This window comes from Pungitius pungitius, chromosome 20 (genome assembly GCF_949316345.1).
Source record: "Pungitius pungitius chromosome 20, fPunPun2.1, whole genome shotgun sequence".
Classification (NCBI taxonomy): domain Eukaryota; kingdom Metazoa; phylum Chordata; class Actinopteri; order Perciformes; family Gasterosteidae; genus Pungitius; species Pungitius pungitius.
In genome coordinates, this window is record NC_084919.1 from 2,340,452 (window position 1) to 2,358,311 (window position 17,860).

The following is a 17,860-nucleotide window of genomic DNA, read 5'->3' on the forward strand; positions in this document are numbered from 1 at the left end:
CTTATTTACAGCAGTGGCCTGAGGGGGGGGGGGGTCATTTTGAGTCTGAAGAGTCATACTTATTGAGTCAGTAAGATGAGATTCCTTTATTACTCCCACAATGGGGAAATTCACAGGATCGTGGCAGCAAAGTGGACAGTGCACACAAGATACATGGTAAAAAAAAGTAATAAATCTAATAATAGACCAAATAAAAGGTAAACAACAAAGAATGATATAACCTCTGACCATCAAGGCCCACAAAATGACATTTAATTACATTTGCATCTTTAAGAGATTCTAAATGCTTAGAGTTCAGTGTGTTACACTCTCAACAAATCCTCACCAATGACCATTTCCTAAATGATGTTTGGAATGGTTTCCGTCCCTCGAGGTGGCCACTTGTTTTCAGCTCATTCAAGTACGTTATTAAACTCAACCGGGGGGAGAATATAGCTTTTTCATTACAGTCTGCTGCTCAACAGGAAAACCTGCGGGACGGGTTTGAGAGCTCTTCGTAAGCATTAACCTGCTTATCCTGTGTAAGTGTTGCAGGAGGACGTCCCACTGGGAATTAAACTCCCAAATTGAGCCGTGTGTTAGGACGCCTAATGTGACAGCGGTAAACAAAGAAAGACCCGTTATTGGAAACTTGATTATGAGAAAGATGTGGCCACGTTGCATAACCTACGCTAATAACCGCCTCAAGAGAGGTCGAGGTGTTTCCGCCGTGCAACAGAAATGATTGCAAAGCAAACAACGTGCAGCGCGTCTTCTCCCCCCCTGCCCCCCACCCCCCCCCCTCCTCCCTGTAATTCCCTCTCTCTCCGTGTCTCTCCTGCAGGAAGGTCAGGTTCTCGAGTGTTCCCTCATCAACAGCATCCGCGTCGGTGCCGTCCCAAAGGTGAGACCTCGGGAAACACAATTTCCTCACTACCTGTTTTTACAACGTTCACGCCCCTCCCCCCCCCCCCCCCTCTCTCCCGGCGCCACGGTGACTCTCCTGGTGAGATCTGTGGAGGCCTACAGGGTTATTGTTTTCATTAGCTACACCGGTGATTTCTATCAATCGGCTGACTGATCTGGGACTCTGCCCCGGGGGGTGGGGGGAGGGGCGCGTGCCTAGCAGAACATAAACATAAAATATTTAACAATATTCATACAACCCCGGCAAGGTTTATCTGCAGCTTCCATTGTTTCTTTCAATACAAAGAGGAATAATGAAGCATTGTGCTTCCGGCCCCATTGTGATGGACAAGTGGGTTACGGAGTTCACTGTGGGATCAGAATCTCTCGGGTATAAGACGTCCCGTCTCTGTCAGGACGACCTTTTCCTTGTCCTGTAACAGCCAAGCAATCAAGGAATAGGCAATATGTACCAAGCAGCTGCATTGTTGTGTATTTTCAGAGCAGCTGAACCCATCTTTTGAGCCGGAGTGTGGCCACAAACACACAAACCCCAACGCTCTCTCAGTAAATGAAATATCGACTAATGCTTGGCCTGACGTTGACACATTATGTCGTAGTGCTGAACCTCACGGACCAGCTGAATGTTTTTTTTTACCAATGATGTCCTCTGATCAGGATGCAGGACGCAGGCCTGTCACGCCTCTAACAGTGTGACGTGAGACACCGAGGCATTGCCAGCTTGCGTGTGTACTGTTGACAGCAGGCGGGGGTCTGTTTGCTGTGTGTGCGCGTGAGCACATGCGTACGGGCACGTACTCCCCACCTGTTAGCTCTAACGCGGTGTAGCGTTCTGCAGGTAGCCGCAGGCGGTCACACCAGCCCCCTGAGAGCTGTTGCGCATAATCCAATGGAGGTAGGGGGGGGGGGTGAATGGAACTGGATGGGCTACAAACGACTTGGCCTGTTGCTTTAATTCGATCACACAACAACAACAACAAAAAAACATGTTTCCATGGCGACGATGGTGACAGACACAAACCTGTCGTAGCGGACTCGACTGTGGCAAGGACGGTAGATTATCACATGTCAAAATCCTACTGTAAATAGGACTGTTTACTTTTCCAGCATTTGCTGTATAATTAGCTTAAAGAAAGATTATTAGTGGAGGGACACAAACAGGTTTCTGTATTTTCTGAAATAAACCAGAACATTTTTTTTGTTATGTTCCTCTGAAGCACACGCAGCACAAGCAGCACTCAGATCAGTGGCTCAATGCAACATCTCGCGTATCTTGCACATTTCCTAATGGGATTTTTCATTATGTGCTTTATCAGTACCGTATCAGTCTGCTTTTTGTTATTCTCTTCTGGTTGTCAAGGTAGCGTCGAACCAGTCGATCCGCTGCTTCACTTTGTTTTGTCCCCAGATCTTAGACCTTGTGATGCTCCTGTGCAGACGTGCATTTCATTAACAAACTCATCAAATTAAAACGTCCAACATGTGCGTTCAATAGAAACTTAATGTCCGAGTTGTATTTGTCAATAATATTGCACTTAAAAACGTTTAAATAACAATATAAATCGGAACCCACAGGGATTCTGACTGTGTTTCACTGAACTCACGTTCTCGTTCTCTCAGGACCCCAAGATCCTGTCGTCATTCGAGGCCATCGGAAAGACGGAGGCGGACCTGGAGGGCTGCATCATCTGCATCTGCAGCGGCACCGACCTGGTCAACCTCAACTTCATGTTCATGGTGGCGGAGAGCCCCGACACAGCCAGGGTAGGTACTTGCATCCGCCGGGTCCAGTCAAGGCCGGATTTGTATTGGATCTCTTTATTTACTCACTTAACGGGAATGTTCATGATGGTCAGAGAGCAAATGTGTGATCTGGAAACCAAGCAGACTGTGTAGCACATGTATACATATTCATACATATAAATAAATATACATGTGTGAAGGATAAACCTGCATAATCCTGGTTCAACTCCTACACAAAGCCGTTGATTCACTTTGATAAATATACAGATTAATATTTCTCTCCTGTTGTGCCTTCTGCTTCTCCCCTGTAATTTTTTTTTAATCCTTCTCTCCGTCTGCGCTTTCTTTGTTTTCCTTCGCACATCTGTGAGGAATCTGACTGCCTAATTGGCTGCACCTCTCCACCCTTCTCGTTATCGCTTCCTCCCTTTTCTCACTCATCCCTTTCCATTTCTGTTTTGGGCTGAGATGGACGATGCCCCTTCTCTTTCTGTCATTTTTTTTTTTTAATCAGCAGACATTATTATTGATGAGCCCTTCTGTACACATCCTGTTCAGCCCACAATAAACAATCTATGTGCAGATTGAGTTTCAACTTCCCGGCAGCTGAATTGATCCACTTTTGAAGCATTACTCTTCTCAGATGAACCAATGAACTGTCATTAGTGGTGTAATACAATATGAGATTTATAATACATTATCATTATTATTAACAATAGAAATGTTATCCATCCAGACATCAATATATCCGTTCTTATTAATTTAATATGTTGTTAGTTTCGGGGGGGGGGGGGGGGGGGTTTATTTGATTTATTAAGAATTAAAAGCCTTGTGGCAAACTTTCAGATGACAGTTTAACATTACAAACCGCATCAAAATCAATGAAGAAAAAAAGTAAACTTTTAAAAATGCATCCATCTTCTGTTTAGTGACAAATCCAGTGTGGCCCAAAGGCTTAGCAGAGAAAAAGATAACATGTAAATCCATTTCGGAAACTATTTCTATCAAAATGTCTGGTTTCTGTCGTCCTCAATGGTTCCCCATCGGGCTGCATTCAGGTGCTGAGAGACGCACGAAGAGGCTGCAATAAAAAGCACAACCAGGATGATTAAGAGTAGCTGTGAGCCCTGAGCCATTTCTATTTGTTAATGTAATGTATTCAAATGTCACACAATAAACCTCCCCCAACAAAGCCAGTTACAAACCGTTTGGTGGTGATCTGTTATTGGCCAGTTGGTGTTCGCCCATGAGAGTGTTTTTGTGCTGATTGTTGTTATAAACAATGTTTGCGCTCTGGAGAGCTTTCTGCCACAAGGCTGCGATGACACACACACACACAGGTTCAAGTCCTTGTCCTCCACACATTCATTCCTGCCATTTCTGTCTCCCGCCCTCTCTTTTACACACACGCGCACACACACACACACACACGGAGACAGAAAAGCGGAGGCGTCAAACGTGTTCCGATTATCGTGCCTGCTTGTGGACCTTCAACAGCCCACTGTGTGTGTGTGTGTGTGTGTGTGTGTGTGTGTGGGTGTGGGTGGGTGGTCCCGATTGTCACGGCACTCGCCCCTGTGTGTGTGAATCAGGAGGCAGTTAATTTGCTTGTGTTTATCTCCCCAAAGACACTCTGCTGTAAACACGAGGTGCGCTGTGATGGCCTGTGGTTCAGGCCTCATTCTGCTTCTTGTACTGTTTGCAGAAGTGGATCGAGGGTCTGCGGTCCGTGATTCACAACTTTAAGGCCAACAACGTCTGTCCAATGACCTGCCTCAAGAAACAGTGAGCTATGATCACACCAGTTCTGCTTTCATTTTTCGGAGAAACAAAACAAATTTACGGCCATTTCTCTGACTTGTGCTTTTCTCTTTTTCTTTTTGACTCTATTGTAGTTGGATGAGAATGTGCTTCCTGACCAATGTGAATGGGAAGATTCCTGTGAGAGGGTAAGAGTGAAGGAAGGAGATACCCAGCCAATAAACTTGATCAGAAGTGGGCATTACAGGCTAGAAGGAATAGACGTTTCCAACTAGAGGCAGCACCACCCGCCTTGGCCATCGGGCCAGCTGGGACAGGACAATGGAGGGAGGTCCCCAGGTCCCCATTTGTTTCATGTTTTCCGGAGATAAAGAAATATGAATACACATCCCCAAAGATGCCAATAACAGCAGGAGCAGCAGATCAGTCATGCAAATTACATCTTTACAATGTCGGAATTTTCTTTTTTCCCCCCCAAGACAGTCTGCTCTATTTCGTCTCACCTCCCCTCCTCCTTCCTCTCTCGTTTTTTCACAGCATTACTCGAACATTTGCATCGGGAAAAACTGAGAAGGGGATCTTCCAGGCCCTGAAGGATCTCGGCCTGCCGAGTGGAAAGGTCAGACGGCGGGACGACGGACTGCAGCGGTCACACGAATCCCGTCACGCGGCCCTGAAGCCTTCAGGCTCACAGCTTCACTTGTTTTTATCCTTCACAGAACGACGAGATCGAACCCTCGGATTTCACCTACGACATCTTCTACCTGCTCACACAGAAGATCTGTCCTCGCACGGACATAGAGGAACTCTTCAAGAAAATGTGAGTGTCCTCTGTTTAACCCGCCTGCTGATTATTTTTAATGTTAACTGATTTTACTCTCCAAATAGAGAACGTGACAGTAACATCCTCACATTGTTTACAGCTACGTTACCCGCTGCTTAAATACAACAATGACTGTTTAAATGTTCCCCGATATGAGCTCCTGCGCCTCGTTGGGAAGAATCAGAACAAATGTTTCTGCTCCTGCTGCACTAACAATGTCTGGACAGCCTAACCTGCTTCCACAGTCCAACGATAATGATGAGTGACCATTACTAAACGTGTAACATTCAAGTATGATCCTCTTTGCAAAGAACTGCCTGCTAAATTTGACCGACAGACTGTGTGAATGAGAGGATGTCTGTTTTTTTTTTAAGAGGCATAACATTGTTTTGTTTTTTCTAATTAATTCCTTTGCAGCAATGGGAACAAAACTGATTATTTAACCGTAGATCAGTTAGTCAGCTTTCTGAATGAAGTAAGCTCTTTATCATTCATTAACTTCTCTGTGTGTTGCTTGCTCGCGCCCCCTCTCCTCAACGCCCCCCCCCTGCTTTGCCCCCCCCCTCCTCCCCCACCCCTCCTGCTCTGGGTAGAAGTTGCCCTGTGGCCCGGACTGGGAGCCAGCAGACCCTCATTAAAATAATGAGGTGGAGAAAGTGTTTAGCCTCCAGCCTACCTGCAAGGGCAACTTCAACCAGCCCCCCCCCCCCGTGTTCTCCCCCCGGCGCGGCGTTCCTCCTCGCGTCTTGTTTGGTGTTGCCATGGCAACGGGGGGGTAGAAGGTTTTTTTTTGGTTTTTCTGTTGCTTCCTGCTCGGCTCTCGCTTCCCGCTGCCCGTGTCTGTCCTCTGTGGCCGTGCCCTTCTGTTCGGAGGAATACCTGCTTGGTCCCTCCCTCCACTGTGAAGTTGCGCGTGTGCCGCTTCATGCCCGCCGCACCCGTCCACGCAGCCAAAGCTCTGGTTAAATTCCCAAGTGGCTTTGTGGGTGGACACGGGCATCATGAGGATGTTGTTGTTTTTGTTAAACGCTCTGCAACACGTGCAGCTTCCTCGCTTGTAGGCACACCGCTGCACCTGTTAGTGTCGCTCACAGCTTCCTCTCAACATCCCGTAATTACGTTTTGTCTGTTCAAAACCTGAGTGCTCTCCATTCCGTCATTAGTAAAATCAACTGTATTGATTGACTTTGTTAACCAAATTAAGGAAATGTCAGTTTGTAGTTGTCTCCCGGTCCTGTGTGTCAGTGGAAGATGTTTTGTGTAGCACATCTGACTACATGCTGACTGAGCGCGTGTGTGTGTTCCTGCGTGTTGCTGCTCAGAATCAGCGTGACCCTCGGCTAAACGAGATCCTGTTCCCGTTCTACGACCCCAAGAGAGCCATGCAGATCATCGAGAAGTACGAGAGGGATGGAGAGTTGAAGAAGAAAGGTAGAGACGCATGGAGGGCGACAGGAGACGGAGCGGTTTCCTGTTGGGCTGTGCTGCCTTCTGCATATGTGCCTCTGCAACTACGCTGTGGGGCATCAGACCAAACAGAGCATCAGCCTCTTTTAAGTTGTCATGATGACAACAAGACGTGACTGGTGGTGCTAATCCTTAATAAACATGCTCACCAGGCCCAACTGTTAGACTGTAATCATGTATCCAGAGCAATCTCACTGCAACATTCAATGCAACATGCAACCAGTCTCGTATAATTAGAGACTAAATTCCTCACATGTTGCAATTTAAGATGAATAAGAGCGTTCCCAATTTAAAGCCAGCAGTTCATTTATTAATATCCACAATGTTTTATTTAAACTCTTCTATTCACAAATACAAATGATTTTCTTTTTAGAAAGTTCATCCTCAATGTGTTCCCCTTGCCCCCCGCAGCATGCATGTCCAGCGACGGGTTCTGCCGGTACCTGATGTCAGACGAGAACGCTCCAGTCTTCTTGGACCGGCTGGAGCTGTACCAGGACATGGAGCAGCCCCTGGCCCACTACTTCATCAGCTCCTCCCACAACACCTACCTGAACGGGCGCCAGTTTGGAGGAAAGTCTTCAGTAGAGATGTACCGCCAGGTGCTGCTGTCAGGATGCCGGTGAGGACACACACAGTGGATATCACACGCACACGCACACACACGCACACACACACACCTGCAGTGCATGAACTGTTTCTGTGGGCTTTCCATGCTTTCAGATGTGTGGAGCTGGACTGCTGGGATGGGAAAGGAGAGGACCAGGAGCCCATAATCACTCATGGCAAGGCCATGTGTACAGACATCCTGTTCAAGGTGAACACACACACACACACACACACACACACACACACAGTTGAGTCTTTTCTTTGAGCTCAAGCTGTGACTGCCCCCTTGTGTTGAGAGTATGACATTGCATGTAATACAGTTCTGTCCTCTCTCATTCCCTCTTTTTAATTCTTCTTCTTACTTCTGACTCCTCTTTCAACAGGATGTTATCCAAGCCATCAAAGAGACCGCATTCGTGACCTCAGACTATCCGGTTATTTTGTCCTTTGAAAACCATTGCAGGTATGTGTTCAATTAGTGTGTTATTGCACATAGTTGTACTATTTCTATGCATGTCTTGCATTGCATTCTGTGTGTTTGTGTATCGCCAGTAAACCACAGCAGTACAAGATGGCCAAGTATTGTGAGGAGCTCTTTGGCGACTTCCTCCTCAAGCAGCCTCTGGAAAATTACCCGGTAAATACTCTCTCTGACCCACAGCCTCTCCGAGTTGACCGCATGTGGATAATAGCCCTCTATATGTAAATGTGTGCTCCTGTTTCTGTTGGACAGATTGAAGCGGGACGCTCTTTACCTTCTCCAAATGACCTCAAACGCAAAATCCTCATCAAAAACAAACGCTTGAAACCTGAAGTTGAACAGAGTACGTAAACAACTGTGAAATAGTTCCATCTCTGCTCACATCACGGTTTCTTGGATAACGTGTGTGTGTGTGGTGTGTGTGTGTGTCATACAGAGCAGCTTGAAGCCTTCAAGAAACACATGGAGGCAGGAGAGACAAACACCCCCGCCATCATTATGGGAGAGGAGAATGAAGAGGACACAGAGAATGGTCAGCTAAACATCTGTGTGGGAACTGTGTGTTTGCTTTTAGTGCTGACATGTACACAACATGAAACCTCCACTGAGTTCTTTTAATCCTTTTTGATCCTTAAAGCGAATACTCATTTTAATGTCTATTCATTTCATCTCATTGTTAAAGAACATACTAGAAATCTCCAAAATGCTGCATGACGTGCACACTGTAAAATAAGATTAGTGTTGCAGTGTGTCCAAATAAAAACAATGCATCAACCCATGCAAAAATAACAACCAACACTAACAAGATCTGTGCTCCGGTTCTAAATGTCTGTATTTTTTGGTGTGCATGTGAAGGAGAAAAGGAGGCGGAGGACAAGGATTTGAATTCAGAGGCAATTAGCAGTCTGTCAGAAGCGACCACTGAGAAAGAGGCCAATAGCGTTTCCAAGAGTAACGACGTCAGCACGACGAAAGACGAACGCAACAGCATCAAGAAGGTGAGTGAAATGCTCAAATGAATAATTTCCATCAACGAATAGTGTCTCGAGCGTCTATTAGAAGAACAGCAGAGTCAGAAATGGCCTCAGATGTCCAAATGGTCTTTACCTACATCTAGTGGTGTAAAGGGAGCATGCATTCAGTGTGTTTTCAAACATGCTTTAGTTCACAGATCTGCCAAACAATGTGTGATATACCAACATGAAGATTACATTAAATGTGCTGTAACATACTGTATTTACCTGTATTTAGAACAATAGACGGTTGCACTTCAAGTTAGAAATGTCTTTTCTGAAACCACTCAACGTACTGGTTCACTTCCAGGACGCAATCATTGTTTAAATCATTGGATCCGTTTTCTGTCATTTGAGTGTTTGATCTTTGTGTTTCCAGGTGCCTGACGATGAAGCCACGGAGATGTCTGAAGCCACAGAAGCGACAGACGCCACAGATATCTCAGAGGCCTCCGAGCAAGACAATAACAAGAAGGTGAGCACACGACTGCCACTGCACACACACACACACACACACACTCGCATGCACGCACAACCTACGTCGTGCCTGGATGAACGCTACCGTTTTACGCTGTGTTTGTTTGAACTGTCCCGTGCAGGCTGTTGAAGAGCCGGAGGACTCTGAAGAGGCTCTGATCGCTCAGTACACTTATGTAGGAGCCACCACCAACATCCACCCGTGGCTCTCAGCAATGGTCAACTACGCTCAGCCCGTCAAGTTCCAGAGTTTTGATGTGGCAGAGGGTAGGAAATGTAGTAATATTATAACAGTTGTATTTCTCGTGTTTTTCTGGGTAAAAGCTACACGCCTCCAGCACGCTTCACTCCTTTTTCTCCTGTCTTTCAGAAAGGAACATCCACCATAACATGTCGTCCTTTAACGAGTCGGTCGGTCTGGGCTATCTGAAGACCAACGCCATCGAGTTCGTCAAGTATCCTTTAGTCTTCAGATCAACACTGAATTCAAGATGACGCTCCTAAAAGAAAAGAGGAAATGCAGATGTAATGATGATCCTCTTTAGGTTTCCAATTCACATTACCATTCAACAAACTGCTGCTTTAATTGACACCTTGGGTGTTTTGTTGTGATCGCCACTAATGAGATGTACACGATTCCTCACTGAGCGCCATGTAAGGAGCGGGCTTCATCATTTTAGGGGTTTTAATAGATCGAGGTCGCCTCAATGAATGTTCCTCTACAGTTTGTTTCCACTCAGCTCTCAGAAGAGCACTGACGGCCTCTGGAGGCCACTGTGCTTTTGGACCGGGCCTCGACCTGACACAAACATTCACACAAACTTTGCCCCTCTCTCTCTCTCTCTCTCTCTCTCTCTCTCTCTCTGCCTCCCCGATGGGACCGCCTGACCCAAGCTGTTCCCACTAAAAATAGCCCTACAGTCTGGAACACACATGCTCTCCGTCTTTATTTTTTTCTTATTTTTTTATTTATTTTCCTGAGCGTCAGTGCAGCTACAACAAGCGTCAGATGAGCCGTATCTACCCCAAAGGGGGCCGGGTGGACTCCAGTAATTACATGCCTCAGATCTTCTGGAACGCAGGCTGCCAGATGGTCTCGCTCAACTTCCAGACCCCAGGTACCACTGCACACGACATGGGGCCCGTGACCTCAAACACACACACACTCTCATACCGAGGAGTCCACGCACAGCAGAAACATGTTACATGTGTGCGTATCCAACAGCGAGCACCCAGATGTCCTTCCTGTGACCTCACAAATTCATACATCCCACTGAGTGCACACATTCATTAGGGGACATTTCTGCTGTTGGTTTATAAGTTCAACTGAACAAATGTTCTCTCTTAATGCTAGTATTAAGGAGCTTAGATTTTATTTGGCCACGTTCGAGAATATTTTTTCTATACATTAACATTTCGTGTATTTGGATTAAAAAAAAAAATCCAATGAGAACTGAACACATTAGATCTCTGTTTTGACTGTTTTGGTCTTTAAGTGAGTGCAGCATCCTGATGCTATCATTAGCATTAACTATTTTGTGCCACATTACCTGACATATATATATATATAGTGTGTATATGTATGCACATACGTTAAGGCTAATTCAGCATTAGCAGTATTGTGGCCATTCAGTGTCTTTTATACGCACCCACCTGTGGAGATATAACACGGATGGGTTCCTGTTTTTGCAATCGTTTGCATGTCATTTAGCAGCATCAGGTTATGCATGCATAAACCTGAACAGGTGCACACACACACACACACACACACCCTTCCTGCTCCACAATGTTCTGATTATCTCTGTATACACACACTTGCATAAACTGCTGCAGCCACATACACACCTACACAGTGAGTGATGTCTGTTGGAAAACAGCTGCTGCCCCATGGCCAGAGGCAAACGGGGGGCCGACCATATGGCCTGCTGGGAGATGAGCATGTGTGAGCCTGGAGGTGGGGGGGGGGTGACTCGAGAGGTGGAGCTTCTGTGATGGAGGGAGAATTCATGAGGGAGACAAGTGGAGAAAGAGAGAGTTGTGAGGACAAATGTGAAAATAATACTCTCTCAGCCAAGAAAAAGCTCAACAGAGACCAATGCAAATTAACTTTTATGGTTTAATATCCGTGTGAGTATTTATAAACTCTTCTTTCGTTCTCCCTGTCAGATCTGGCCATGCAGTTGAACCAGGGAAAGTACGAGTACAACGGCTCCTGCGGGTGAGAACAGCTCCTCTCTCCTGTCCTTAGCTCATTTCCATCCCTCCCTTCTCCTCCCCTCCCCGAAAGCTCATCAATTAAAGCTTGTCACATCTCATTAGTGGTTGCCAGCGGCGACCGTATCTACTGTCTGCCACGAGATCCAATGAGTGCTTTGGGGGAAGCGGGCTCCTCTTAACGCGCCTGTGAGGCGCTCTGCAGTCATCCATCTCCTGCTTTCTGCGTCCCTCGGCTCTAATACCGTCCCTCGGGGCAGAGATTTTACTGCTAATGCAGGAAATCGAATATGTGGGAAGATCAGGGCTTGTGCAGACATCCATTAATACTAATGCCACTGTGCTGGTTCCCACACACAAAGCCTCAGTACCACGTGTACCTCCTTACCCCCGATACTGTTTGAGCTTAATGGAAGTGTAGAAACACTATTTAATGAGGATCACGGATGTGACAACATCACTGTTCCCACATTCAATCAAAAGGGCATTGTAATGTTTTTGTGCGTTGTCCTGCTTCATCTCCATCTGTGTGTGTGTGTGTATGTGTGTGTGTGTGTGTGTGTGTCTGCACGCCTCAGGTACCTGCTGAAGCCCGACTTCATGCGGCGGTCAGACAGGATGTTTGACCCCTTCTCAGAGACTCCTGTGGACGGAGTCATAGCTGCGACCTGCAGCGTACAGGTCAGGTTCTCTGACGCAGCAAACAGCTGTTTGATAAACTTTTGCATGATTTAATGAATCATCAATGGCTGACTACACACCTCTATCTGACTACCTTCTGCTTCGAGTTCCAATTGCAGAGAATGATGAAGAGCTTTAAAAATACTCCTAATGCTGTCCTCTTTCTTACTGCAGGTGTTCTCTGGACAGTTCTTGTCTGACAAGAAGATCGGCACATACGTCGAGGTGGACATGTACGGGCTGCCGACCGACACCATCCGCAAGGAGTTCCGCACGCGCATGGTGATGAACAACGGATTGAACCCGGCCTACAACGAGGAGCCCTTCGTCTTCAGAAAGGTAGCGAGGAGGAGGAAACTGATCCAGTGTGGCAAAACCAAAGAGCTGCACTTAGTGGAATGCTGTCTGCATTGTGAGGAACTGAATGGGGAGGAAGGGGAGGACAGGCAGGATTCAAATAAAGGTCTCGTGCCCATTGAAGCTACTCACTCTGGGGAGGAAGGGAAGAGAAACAAATGGGCATAAGGAAGAGAAATGAAGGAGAGAGATTAGAGAGCGAAATCGAAAGAAATACGTGTGTGTGTGTGTGTGTGTGTGTGTGTGTGTGTGTGTGTGTGTGTGTGTGTGTGTGTGTGTGTGTGTGTGTGTGTGTGTGTGTGTGTGTGTGTGTGTGTGTGTGTGTGTGTGTGTGTGTGTGTGTAATAGTGCTGCTCTCAGCAGAACGAGGAGTCTCTCGGCCATGACTGTGACTCCAGCTTCCTAACACACACCATCAATCACAGCCTGCCGCAGTGCTGCTCCGCGCGCGCGCACACACACACACACACACACACACATACGTACAGGGCGCTATCGGAGGAGCATCGCTAGCGGGCCTGGCTTCTCGCATCTCTACACGCACTCAAAGAGAGACGCAAATGCCCTCAGATATTTGCACACCTATCCGCATGCACGTTTACACACAAATGTCGAGATGACTCAGTGCGAAACAATACACACTCGCGTACGCCGCCCCAGCCGGGCGTCCGGCCATTCATCTCTGGCGAGTATTCTTCGGGCTTATCGCTTACCTTCCTCTTGGGCCGGGTATTAATCACCTTCTTTCTTGCCGTTCACTTATCTCCACACACACGAGGCCAGTTGAGACTCTCGCTCTCTTCTTTCCCCCCCCCCCCCCCCCCGTGTGTACCATGTGCAGCTGGCCTTGTATGAATTCAGGCCCCTTTCCTGCCTCCCACTGTCCTCTGACAGTGTCCCTGCAGCTTCATCCTTGACATTGTGATGCCTGCGAAGTAGTTTGTTTATTTTCTCACTGTGACTTACCCAAAACCCACTTATTCTCTGTTGCACCCTTTTCACTTTCACCCCCCCCCCCCCCATTTCCCTCCTTCCTCAGGTGATCTTACCGGATTTGGCAGTACTGCGCATCGGCGTCTATGACGACAACAACAAGCTGATTGGCCAGCGTCTCCTGCCTCTGGACGGCCTGCAGGCCGGCTACCGTCACATCTCGCTGAGGAACGAGGGCAACAAGCCCCTGTCGTTGCCCACCATCTTCTGCCAAATCATCCTCAAGACCTACGTGCCCGACGGCTTCGGAGGTGAGGACAACTCGGAAACAATAATTACGCAACTTAATGTGCGTTGCATTGTTGTTCCACGACGTGTTGCAGCTGAACGGCGCGCCGCGTTGTTTTATTTCTCGGGTTTATTCGTAGCTGGTAATAAAGTTGTCTCTGCAGCCCGTAGGGAGGAGAGAAGAAGAAAAAAAAAAAAAAAAAAAGGCAAGCTGGGTGTCTCTCTCTCTCTCTCTGCCTTGAGTTGGTTTGAGCATTCAGAGTAATGGCATGGTGCAAATGATGATGACAGTGAGTCTGCAGAAATATACAGTTTAAAACGGGCACAAGCACACAAATGGGGAGGACAATTGAAGTTGTCATTAAATAAAGCCAAGGGGCTCGCGCCGAGGAACCATTACTGGAACCATTAGCATAAGATCTGCTGCTGGAATCACTTCCCTGCCGAGCACGCAGCGCCGAGGAGCTTTAAAAAGAATCCACCTTTTGGAAAAACTGCTAGTTTGAACAGTAAACTCTAATGAAGTAATTCATCGTCCAAGAGGAGCTTTTGTGCTGCACCTCTTTGATCAGGGTGACCGTTTGCCTTCACAATACTAGCAGATGGCTCTGTGTGTTTCAGCCATCGTGGATGCCCTATCGGACCCGAAGAAGTTCTTGACCATAGCGGAAAAAAGAGCCGACCAGATGAAAGCATTGGGGATTGACACGGTACACGTGACCACAAACGCACACATCCGAAGCTTCAGTTTTTTTTAAGACTTGGTACCTGGTTGAGTGGGTCCAAGCAGCGTTCACTCGCTCATGGATGAGAACTAAATGAACGACTTCCCGTTTTGTAGAACGACATAGCGGACGTCCCCAGCGGGAGCTCGAAGAGCGACAAGAAGGGAAAAGGTAAAGGAGACACCGTGAAGGCCAGCGTGACTCCTCAGGCCAGCTCCGACATGGCCCAGACCTCCAACTCCGCCCAAAACAACACAGCAGAAACCAAGAAAGGTGAACACTCCAAACCTGCATCACAGGTAACATTTGGGCAATATGGACACGCAGGGTTTAAAACTTGGCTTTTCTCCCGTTTCAGATAACACGCTCGTGCCTAATGTCAGCATTGATGACTTAAAACTAATGAAGGTTGGTAAAATAACTGTAACACTACAACGCGCCTCACTAAGACATTTCTAAATTGTTTCTGCAAAAGGTAATTGTTTATTAATATACAAGTACCAAGAACGTGTGCTTTTATTGGTAAACGATATATCAGTTATTATTGCTAAACGATGATATTAGTGTTTTTTAACCCTCCAACAAAACTACTTTACTCAATACTAAAAGGCCATTCTCAACATGACCTTCACCGGATCAATAAATACATTTCTCTCCCACTGCAGACGTACCTTAAACTGATTAAAAAGCAACAGAAGGAGCTCAACAGCCTGAAGAAGAAACAGTCAAAGGTGGGTGACCTGTCGGGATGCACATTGTGGAGGCTCATTGATGCTCCACCAGCTCCACCTTTCATCTCCCCCGACCACGGGTTCATCTTTGTGTTCAGCTGCTCGCACAATGTGTTCATCACAAACATGTGTAAATGCGACCACATAATTAATGATGTATTAGACTTGCTAAAGTTGCTTTTCCTTTGAGCGGAGCCCGGTGCTGGCTCAATAATTACGATCGCATTAAGTCCTATTGCGTAACCCATGTATAATAGTAGCGTCCAGTCTCCACCTGTTGATTTGATGTAGACAATATATATAAACCATATTGATGTTAAAGAGCATAGCTTTGAAATATTATACTATATTATTAGTCTTATTTCTCATATCTGTTCATGGAGGTTGATTTAGGTTACAATTGCATTTCCACAGTAAAAATATTGAACTAATGTTCTCTTTTCCCCCAATAGGATCAAACCACAATGCAGAAATCCCACTGCAGCCAGGTAGACAAGATGGTGTCTCAGCACGATAAGGAGAAGACCACCCTGGAGAAACTGTTGGAGAAGGCCATCAAGAAGAGAGGGTAGGTTAAAAAAAAGAGATGGAAATCCAAGATGTGTCCTGCTACTCAAGCTTGTGTAAAAGCCAGAAGGAGGGGCTTCAGCTTGTGATCAACCAGACAGGCCTCTTGGAATCCTCCTCCTATGCTGTTTAAATTATCACTTGCATGTATTGGTTTTCTCCTCTCAGGGAAAACAACTGCCAAGAGCTTAAGAAAGAGACGGAGGATAAGATCCAAAACCTGGTCGCCGACCACAAAGTCAAGGTAACGCACAGCACCTCACACCCAGAGAACGCACACACAGTTACACAGCCGTTGGTGCCTCGGATGTGGATCTGCTGTGCGTCCGCGTGCAGGTGAAGGACATCACGGCGCTGCACACTAAGGAGTGGTCCCAGCTGCTCAGCAGCCACAGCGGCGAGGAGCAGGGCCTGAAGGACGCCCACGTCACGCAGCAGTGCGAACACCTCAAGAAGCTCCTGAGCGCCGTGCAGGAGCAGCAGACCACGCAGCTGAAGCTCATCCACGAGCGGTGAGTTTGAGTGCACCTTATGCACATTTACATGGACGTAGATATCCACTGCGCCCGGGGGGGGACTGTTTTGGTACCTGCAGGTTGCTTCTTACAATACATGCGTTTTATTTATTTTTTGGGGGGGGGGGGGGGTGTTTCTCAATTTCAGGCAGAGCAAAGAGATGCGTGCCAACCAGGCCAAGATGTCCATGGAGAACAGCAAAGCCATCAGCCAGGACAAGTCCATCAAAAACAAGGCCGAGAGAGAAAGGTGGGTCCCGCATGCACTGAACGTTCCGCCTCCATCTAGCAGCACCGATCCCTGCTCACACCGCTGTGCTGGTGCTGCTCTTTGGTCTCTTCAGGAGAGTACGAGAGTTGAACAGCAGCAACACCAAGAAGTTCCTGGATGAGAGGAAGAGGGTCTGTTGTGTTCATTTTAACTATCCTCCTATTTTAATACCGTAGTTACAGAATGATTGTAATGTTATTCTGTTTGTTTGTTTGTTTTAAAGCTGGCCATGAAGCATCAGAAGGAGATGGAGCAGCTGGAGAAGAACCAGAGAGAGCAGTTGGATAAACTGGAGAAGTTCAACGAGCAGGTAGGACCAATAAAAGAAGCTCGACAAACACTGAATATTTAGAAGAACTTGCATGTCTCCATCTCAGCTGCTAATGTTCACCTCACTTCCTGTGTAAATGAAATCAAAGTCCAAACTGCAGAGCGACTCAGTTCTCTGGCTGATTCGTCCCCTCGATAAAGAATCCAGAGTCTTTCGCCCGTGATGTAAACTGTAATTAGTTTAGCAGGTTCCACAAAGCCGGTCAGAGTCTAAATGCACAAAAGCTCCTCATACAGTACCGTGAATTTGTATCAAAGACTTGTCACATGAAGGTCTCCATCTGTACATTTCATTTTGCCATCTGCCGCACTCTGTGACCTCAACGCACAAATTCATTTGTTTTAATATGATTTGCTTTTTCCGGCACAGCTTTTGAAATCACACCATGCAAACAAACAGGTTCAAGGTAGGCCTCTCCATCACACTCCGCTCTGTGTTCCCCTCCCTGTGTTTCATATCCTCCCCCTAAACCCTGCTAGCTCAGTGACCTCTGTAAATCACTATCATCCATCGACGTGATTCACCGGAAGGACGGATCTGCCTTTTCAAGAGATTCGACATTTAAAAGAAAAAGAAAAATGATTCATTTTTCCTTCTTTGTGTGGTGAAAATCTCTTTCCCACATTGGTAGTCTGCAGCTCTCAGGGCGCCAACGAGCAGCTGGAGTCATTTATCAACGTGACTCACCAGCTATCGCTGAGCACAAATCAGCCCGCTCCGCTGGGCCCTCGCTCCGGCTCCGAGTCACCTGCTTCCATAGCGTCTGACGGGGTCCCACTCCCAAAATGTGGTTAGTTTTACCTGCGTACGCAAGGAGATGAACGTGTGAATAGGATGTGACCCCCTAGCACTCAGAGCTGAGCGTTTTATGAAGTGAGCATCAAACTTTGATCACAAAAGACTAGATGTGGTTCCTCCACAAGCGCTACCCGTCTGCGTGTAGTGTGTCTGAGTGTCTTCTGTCTGC

General features: G+C 46.9%; 1 protein-coding gene across 5 annotated transcripts in view; it reads left to right on the top strand.

Moving 5' to 3' along the window:
* The window catches only part of LOC119194530 (1-phosphatidylinositol 4,5-bisphosphate phosphodiesterase beta-4-like), a 42,745-nt gene that overhangs the window by 22,717 nt on the left and 2,168 nt on the right, over positions 1 to 17,860 (top strand). For 2 of the 5 annotated variants that reach the window (XM_037448619.2, XM_037448621.2), the window contains exons 6-39: positions 824 to 883; positions 2,527 to 2,670; positions 4,355 to 4,434; positions 4,545 to 4,598; positions 4,948 to 5,029; positions 5,130 to 5,230; positions 5,651 to 5,708; positions 6,556 to 6,664; positions 7,112 to 7,322; positions 7,424 to 7,517; positions 7,693 to 7,772; positions 7,862 to 7,946; positions 8,043 to 8,133; positions 8,227 to 8,322; positions 8,646 to 8,788; positions 9,183 to 9,278; positions 9,403 to 9,547; positions 9,651 to 9,735; positions 10,274 to 10,398; positions 11,447 to 11,498; positions 12,073 to 12,175; positions 12,350 to 12,514; positions 13,572 to 13,776; positions 14,375 to 14,463; positions 14,595 to 14,751; positions 14,837 to 14,886; positions 15,144 to 15,209; positions 15,662 to 15,777; positions 15,945 to 16,020; positions 16,113 to 16,288; positions 16,440 to 16,541; positions 16,636 to 16,693; positions 16,786 to 16,872; positions 17,263 to 17,860. In XM_037448619.2, coding sequence (XP_037304516.2) covers positions 824 to 883; positions 2,527 to 2,670; positions 4,355 to 4,434; positions 4,545 to 4,598; positions 4,948 to 5,029; positions 5,130 to 5,230; positions 5,651 to 5,708; positions 6,556 to 6,664; positions 7,112 to 7,322; positions 7,424 to 7,517; positions 7,693 to 7,772; positions 7,862 to 7,946; positions 8,043 to 8,133; positions 8,227 to 8,322; positions 8,646 to 8,788; positions 9,183 to 9,278; positions 9,403 to 9,547; positions 9,651 to 9,735; positions 10,274 to 10,398; positions 11,447 to 11,498; positions 12,073 to 12,175; positions 12,350 to 12,514; positions 13,572 to 13,776; positions 14,375 to 14,463; positions 14,595 to 14,751; positions 14,837 to 14,886; positions 15,144 to 15,209; positions 15,662 to 15,777; positions 15,945 to 16,020; positions 16,113 to 16,288; positions 16,440 to 16,541; positions 16,636 to 16,693; positions 16,786 to 16,872; positions 17,263 to 17,412 — 3,591 coding nt within the window. In that variant the 3' untranslated portion in view covers positions 17,413 to 17,860. Of the gene's footprint in view, positions 1 to 823; positions 884 to 2,526; positions 2,671 to 4,354; positions 4,435 to 4,544; positions 4,599 to 4,947; positions 5,030 to 5,129; positions 5,231 to 5,650; positions 5,709 to 6,555; positions 6,665 to 7,111; positions 7,323 to 7,423; positions 7,518 to 7,692; positions 7,773 to 7,861; positions 7,947 to 8,042; positions 8,134 to 8,226; positions 8,323 to 8,645; positions 8,789 to 9,182; positions 9,279 to 9,402; positions 9,548 to 9,650; positions 9,736 to 10,273; positions 10,399 to 11,446; positions 11,499 to 12,072; positions 12,176 to 12,349; positions 12,515 to 13,571; positions 13,777 to 14,374; positions 14,464 to 14,594; positions 14,752 to 14,836; positions 14,887 to 15,143; positions 15,210 to 15,661; positions 15,778 to 15,944; positions 16,021 to 16,112; positions 16,289 to 16,439; positions 16,542 to 16,635; positions 16,694 to 16,785; positions 16,873 to 17,262 lie in introns of those variants that run through there. The other 3 variants (XM_037448622.2, XM_037448623.2, XM_037448624.2) reach the window with 3 other exon arrangements.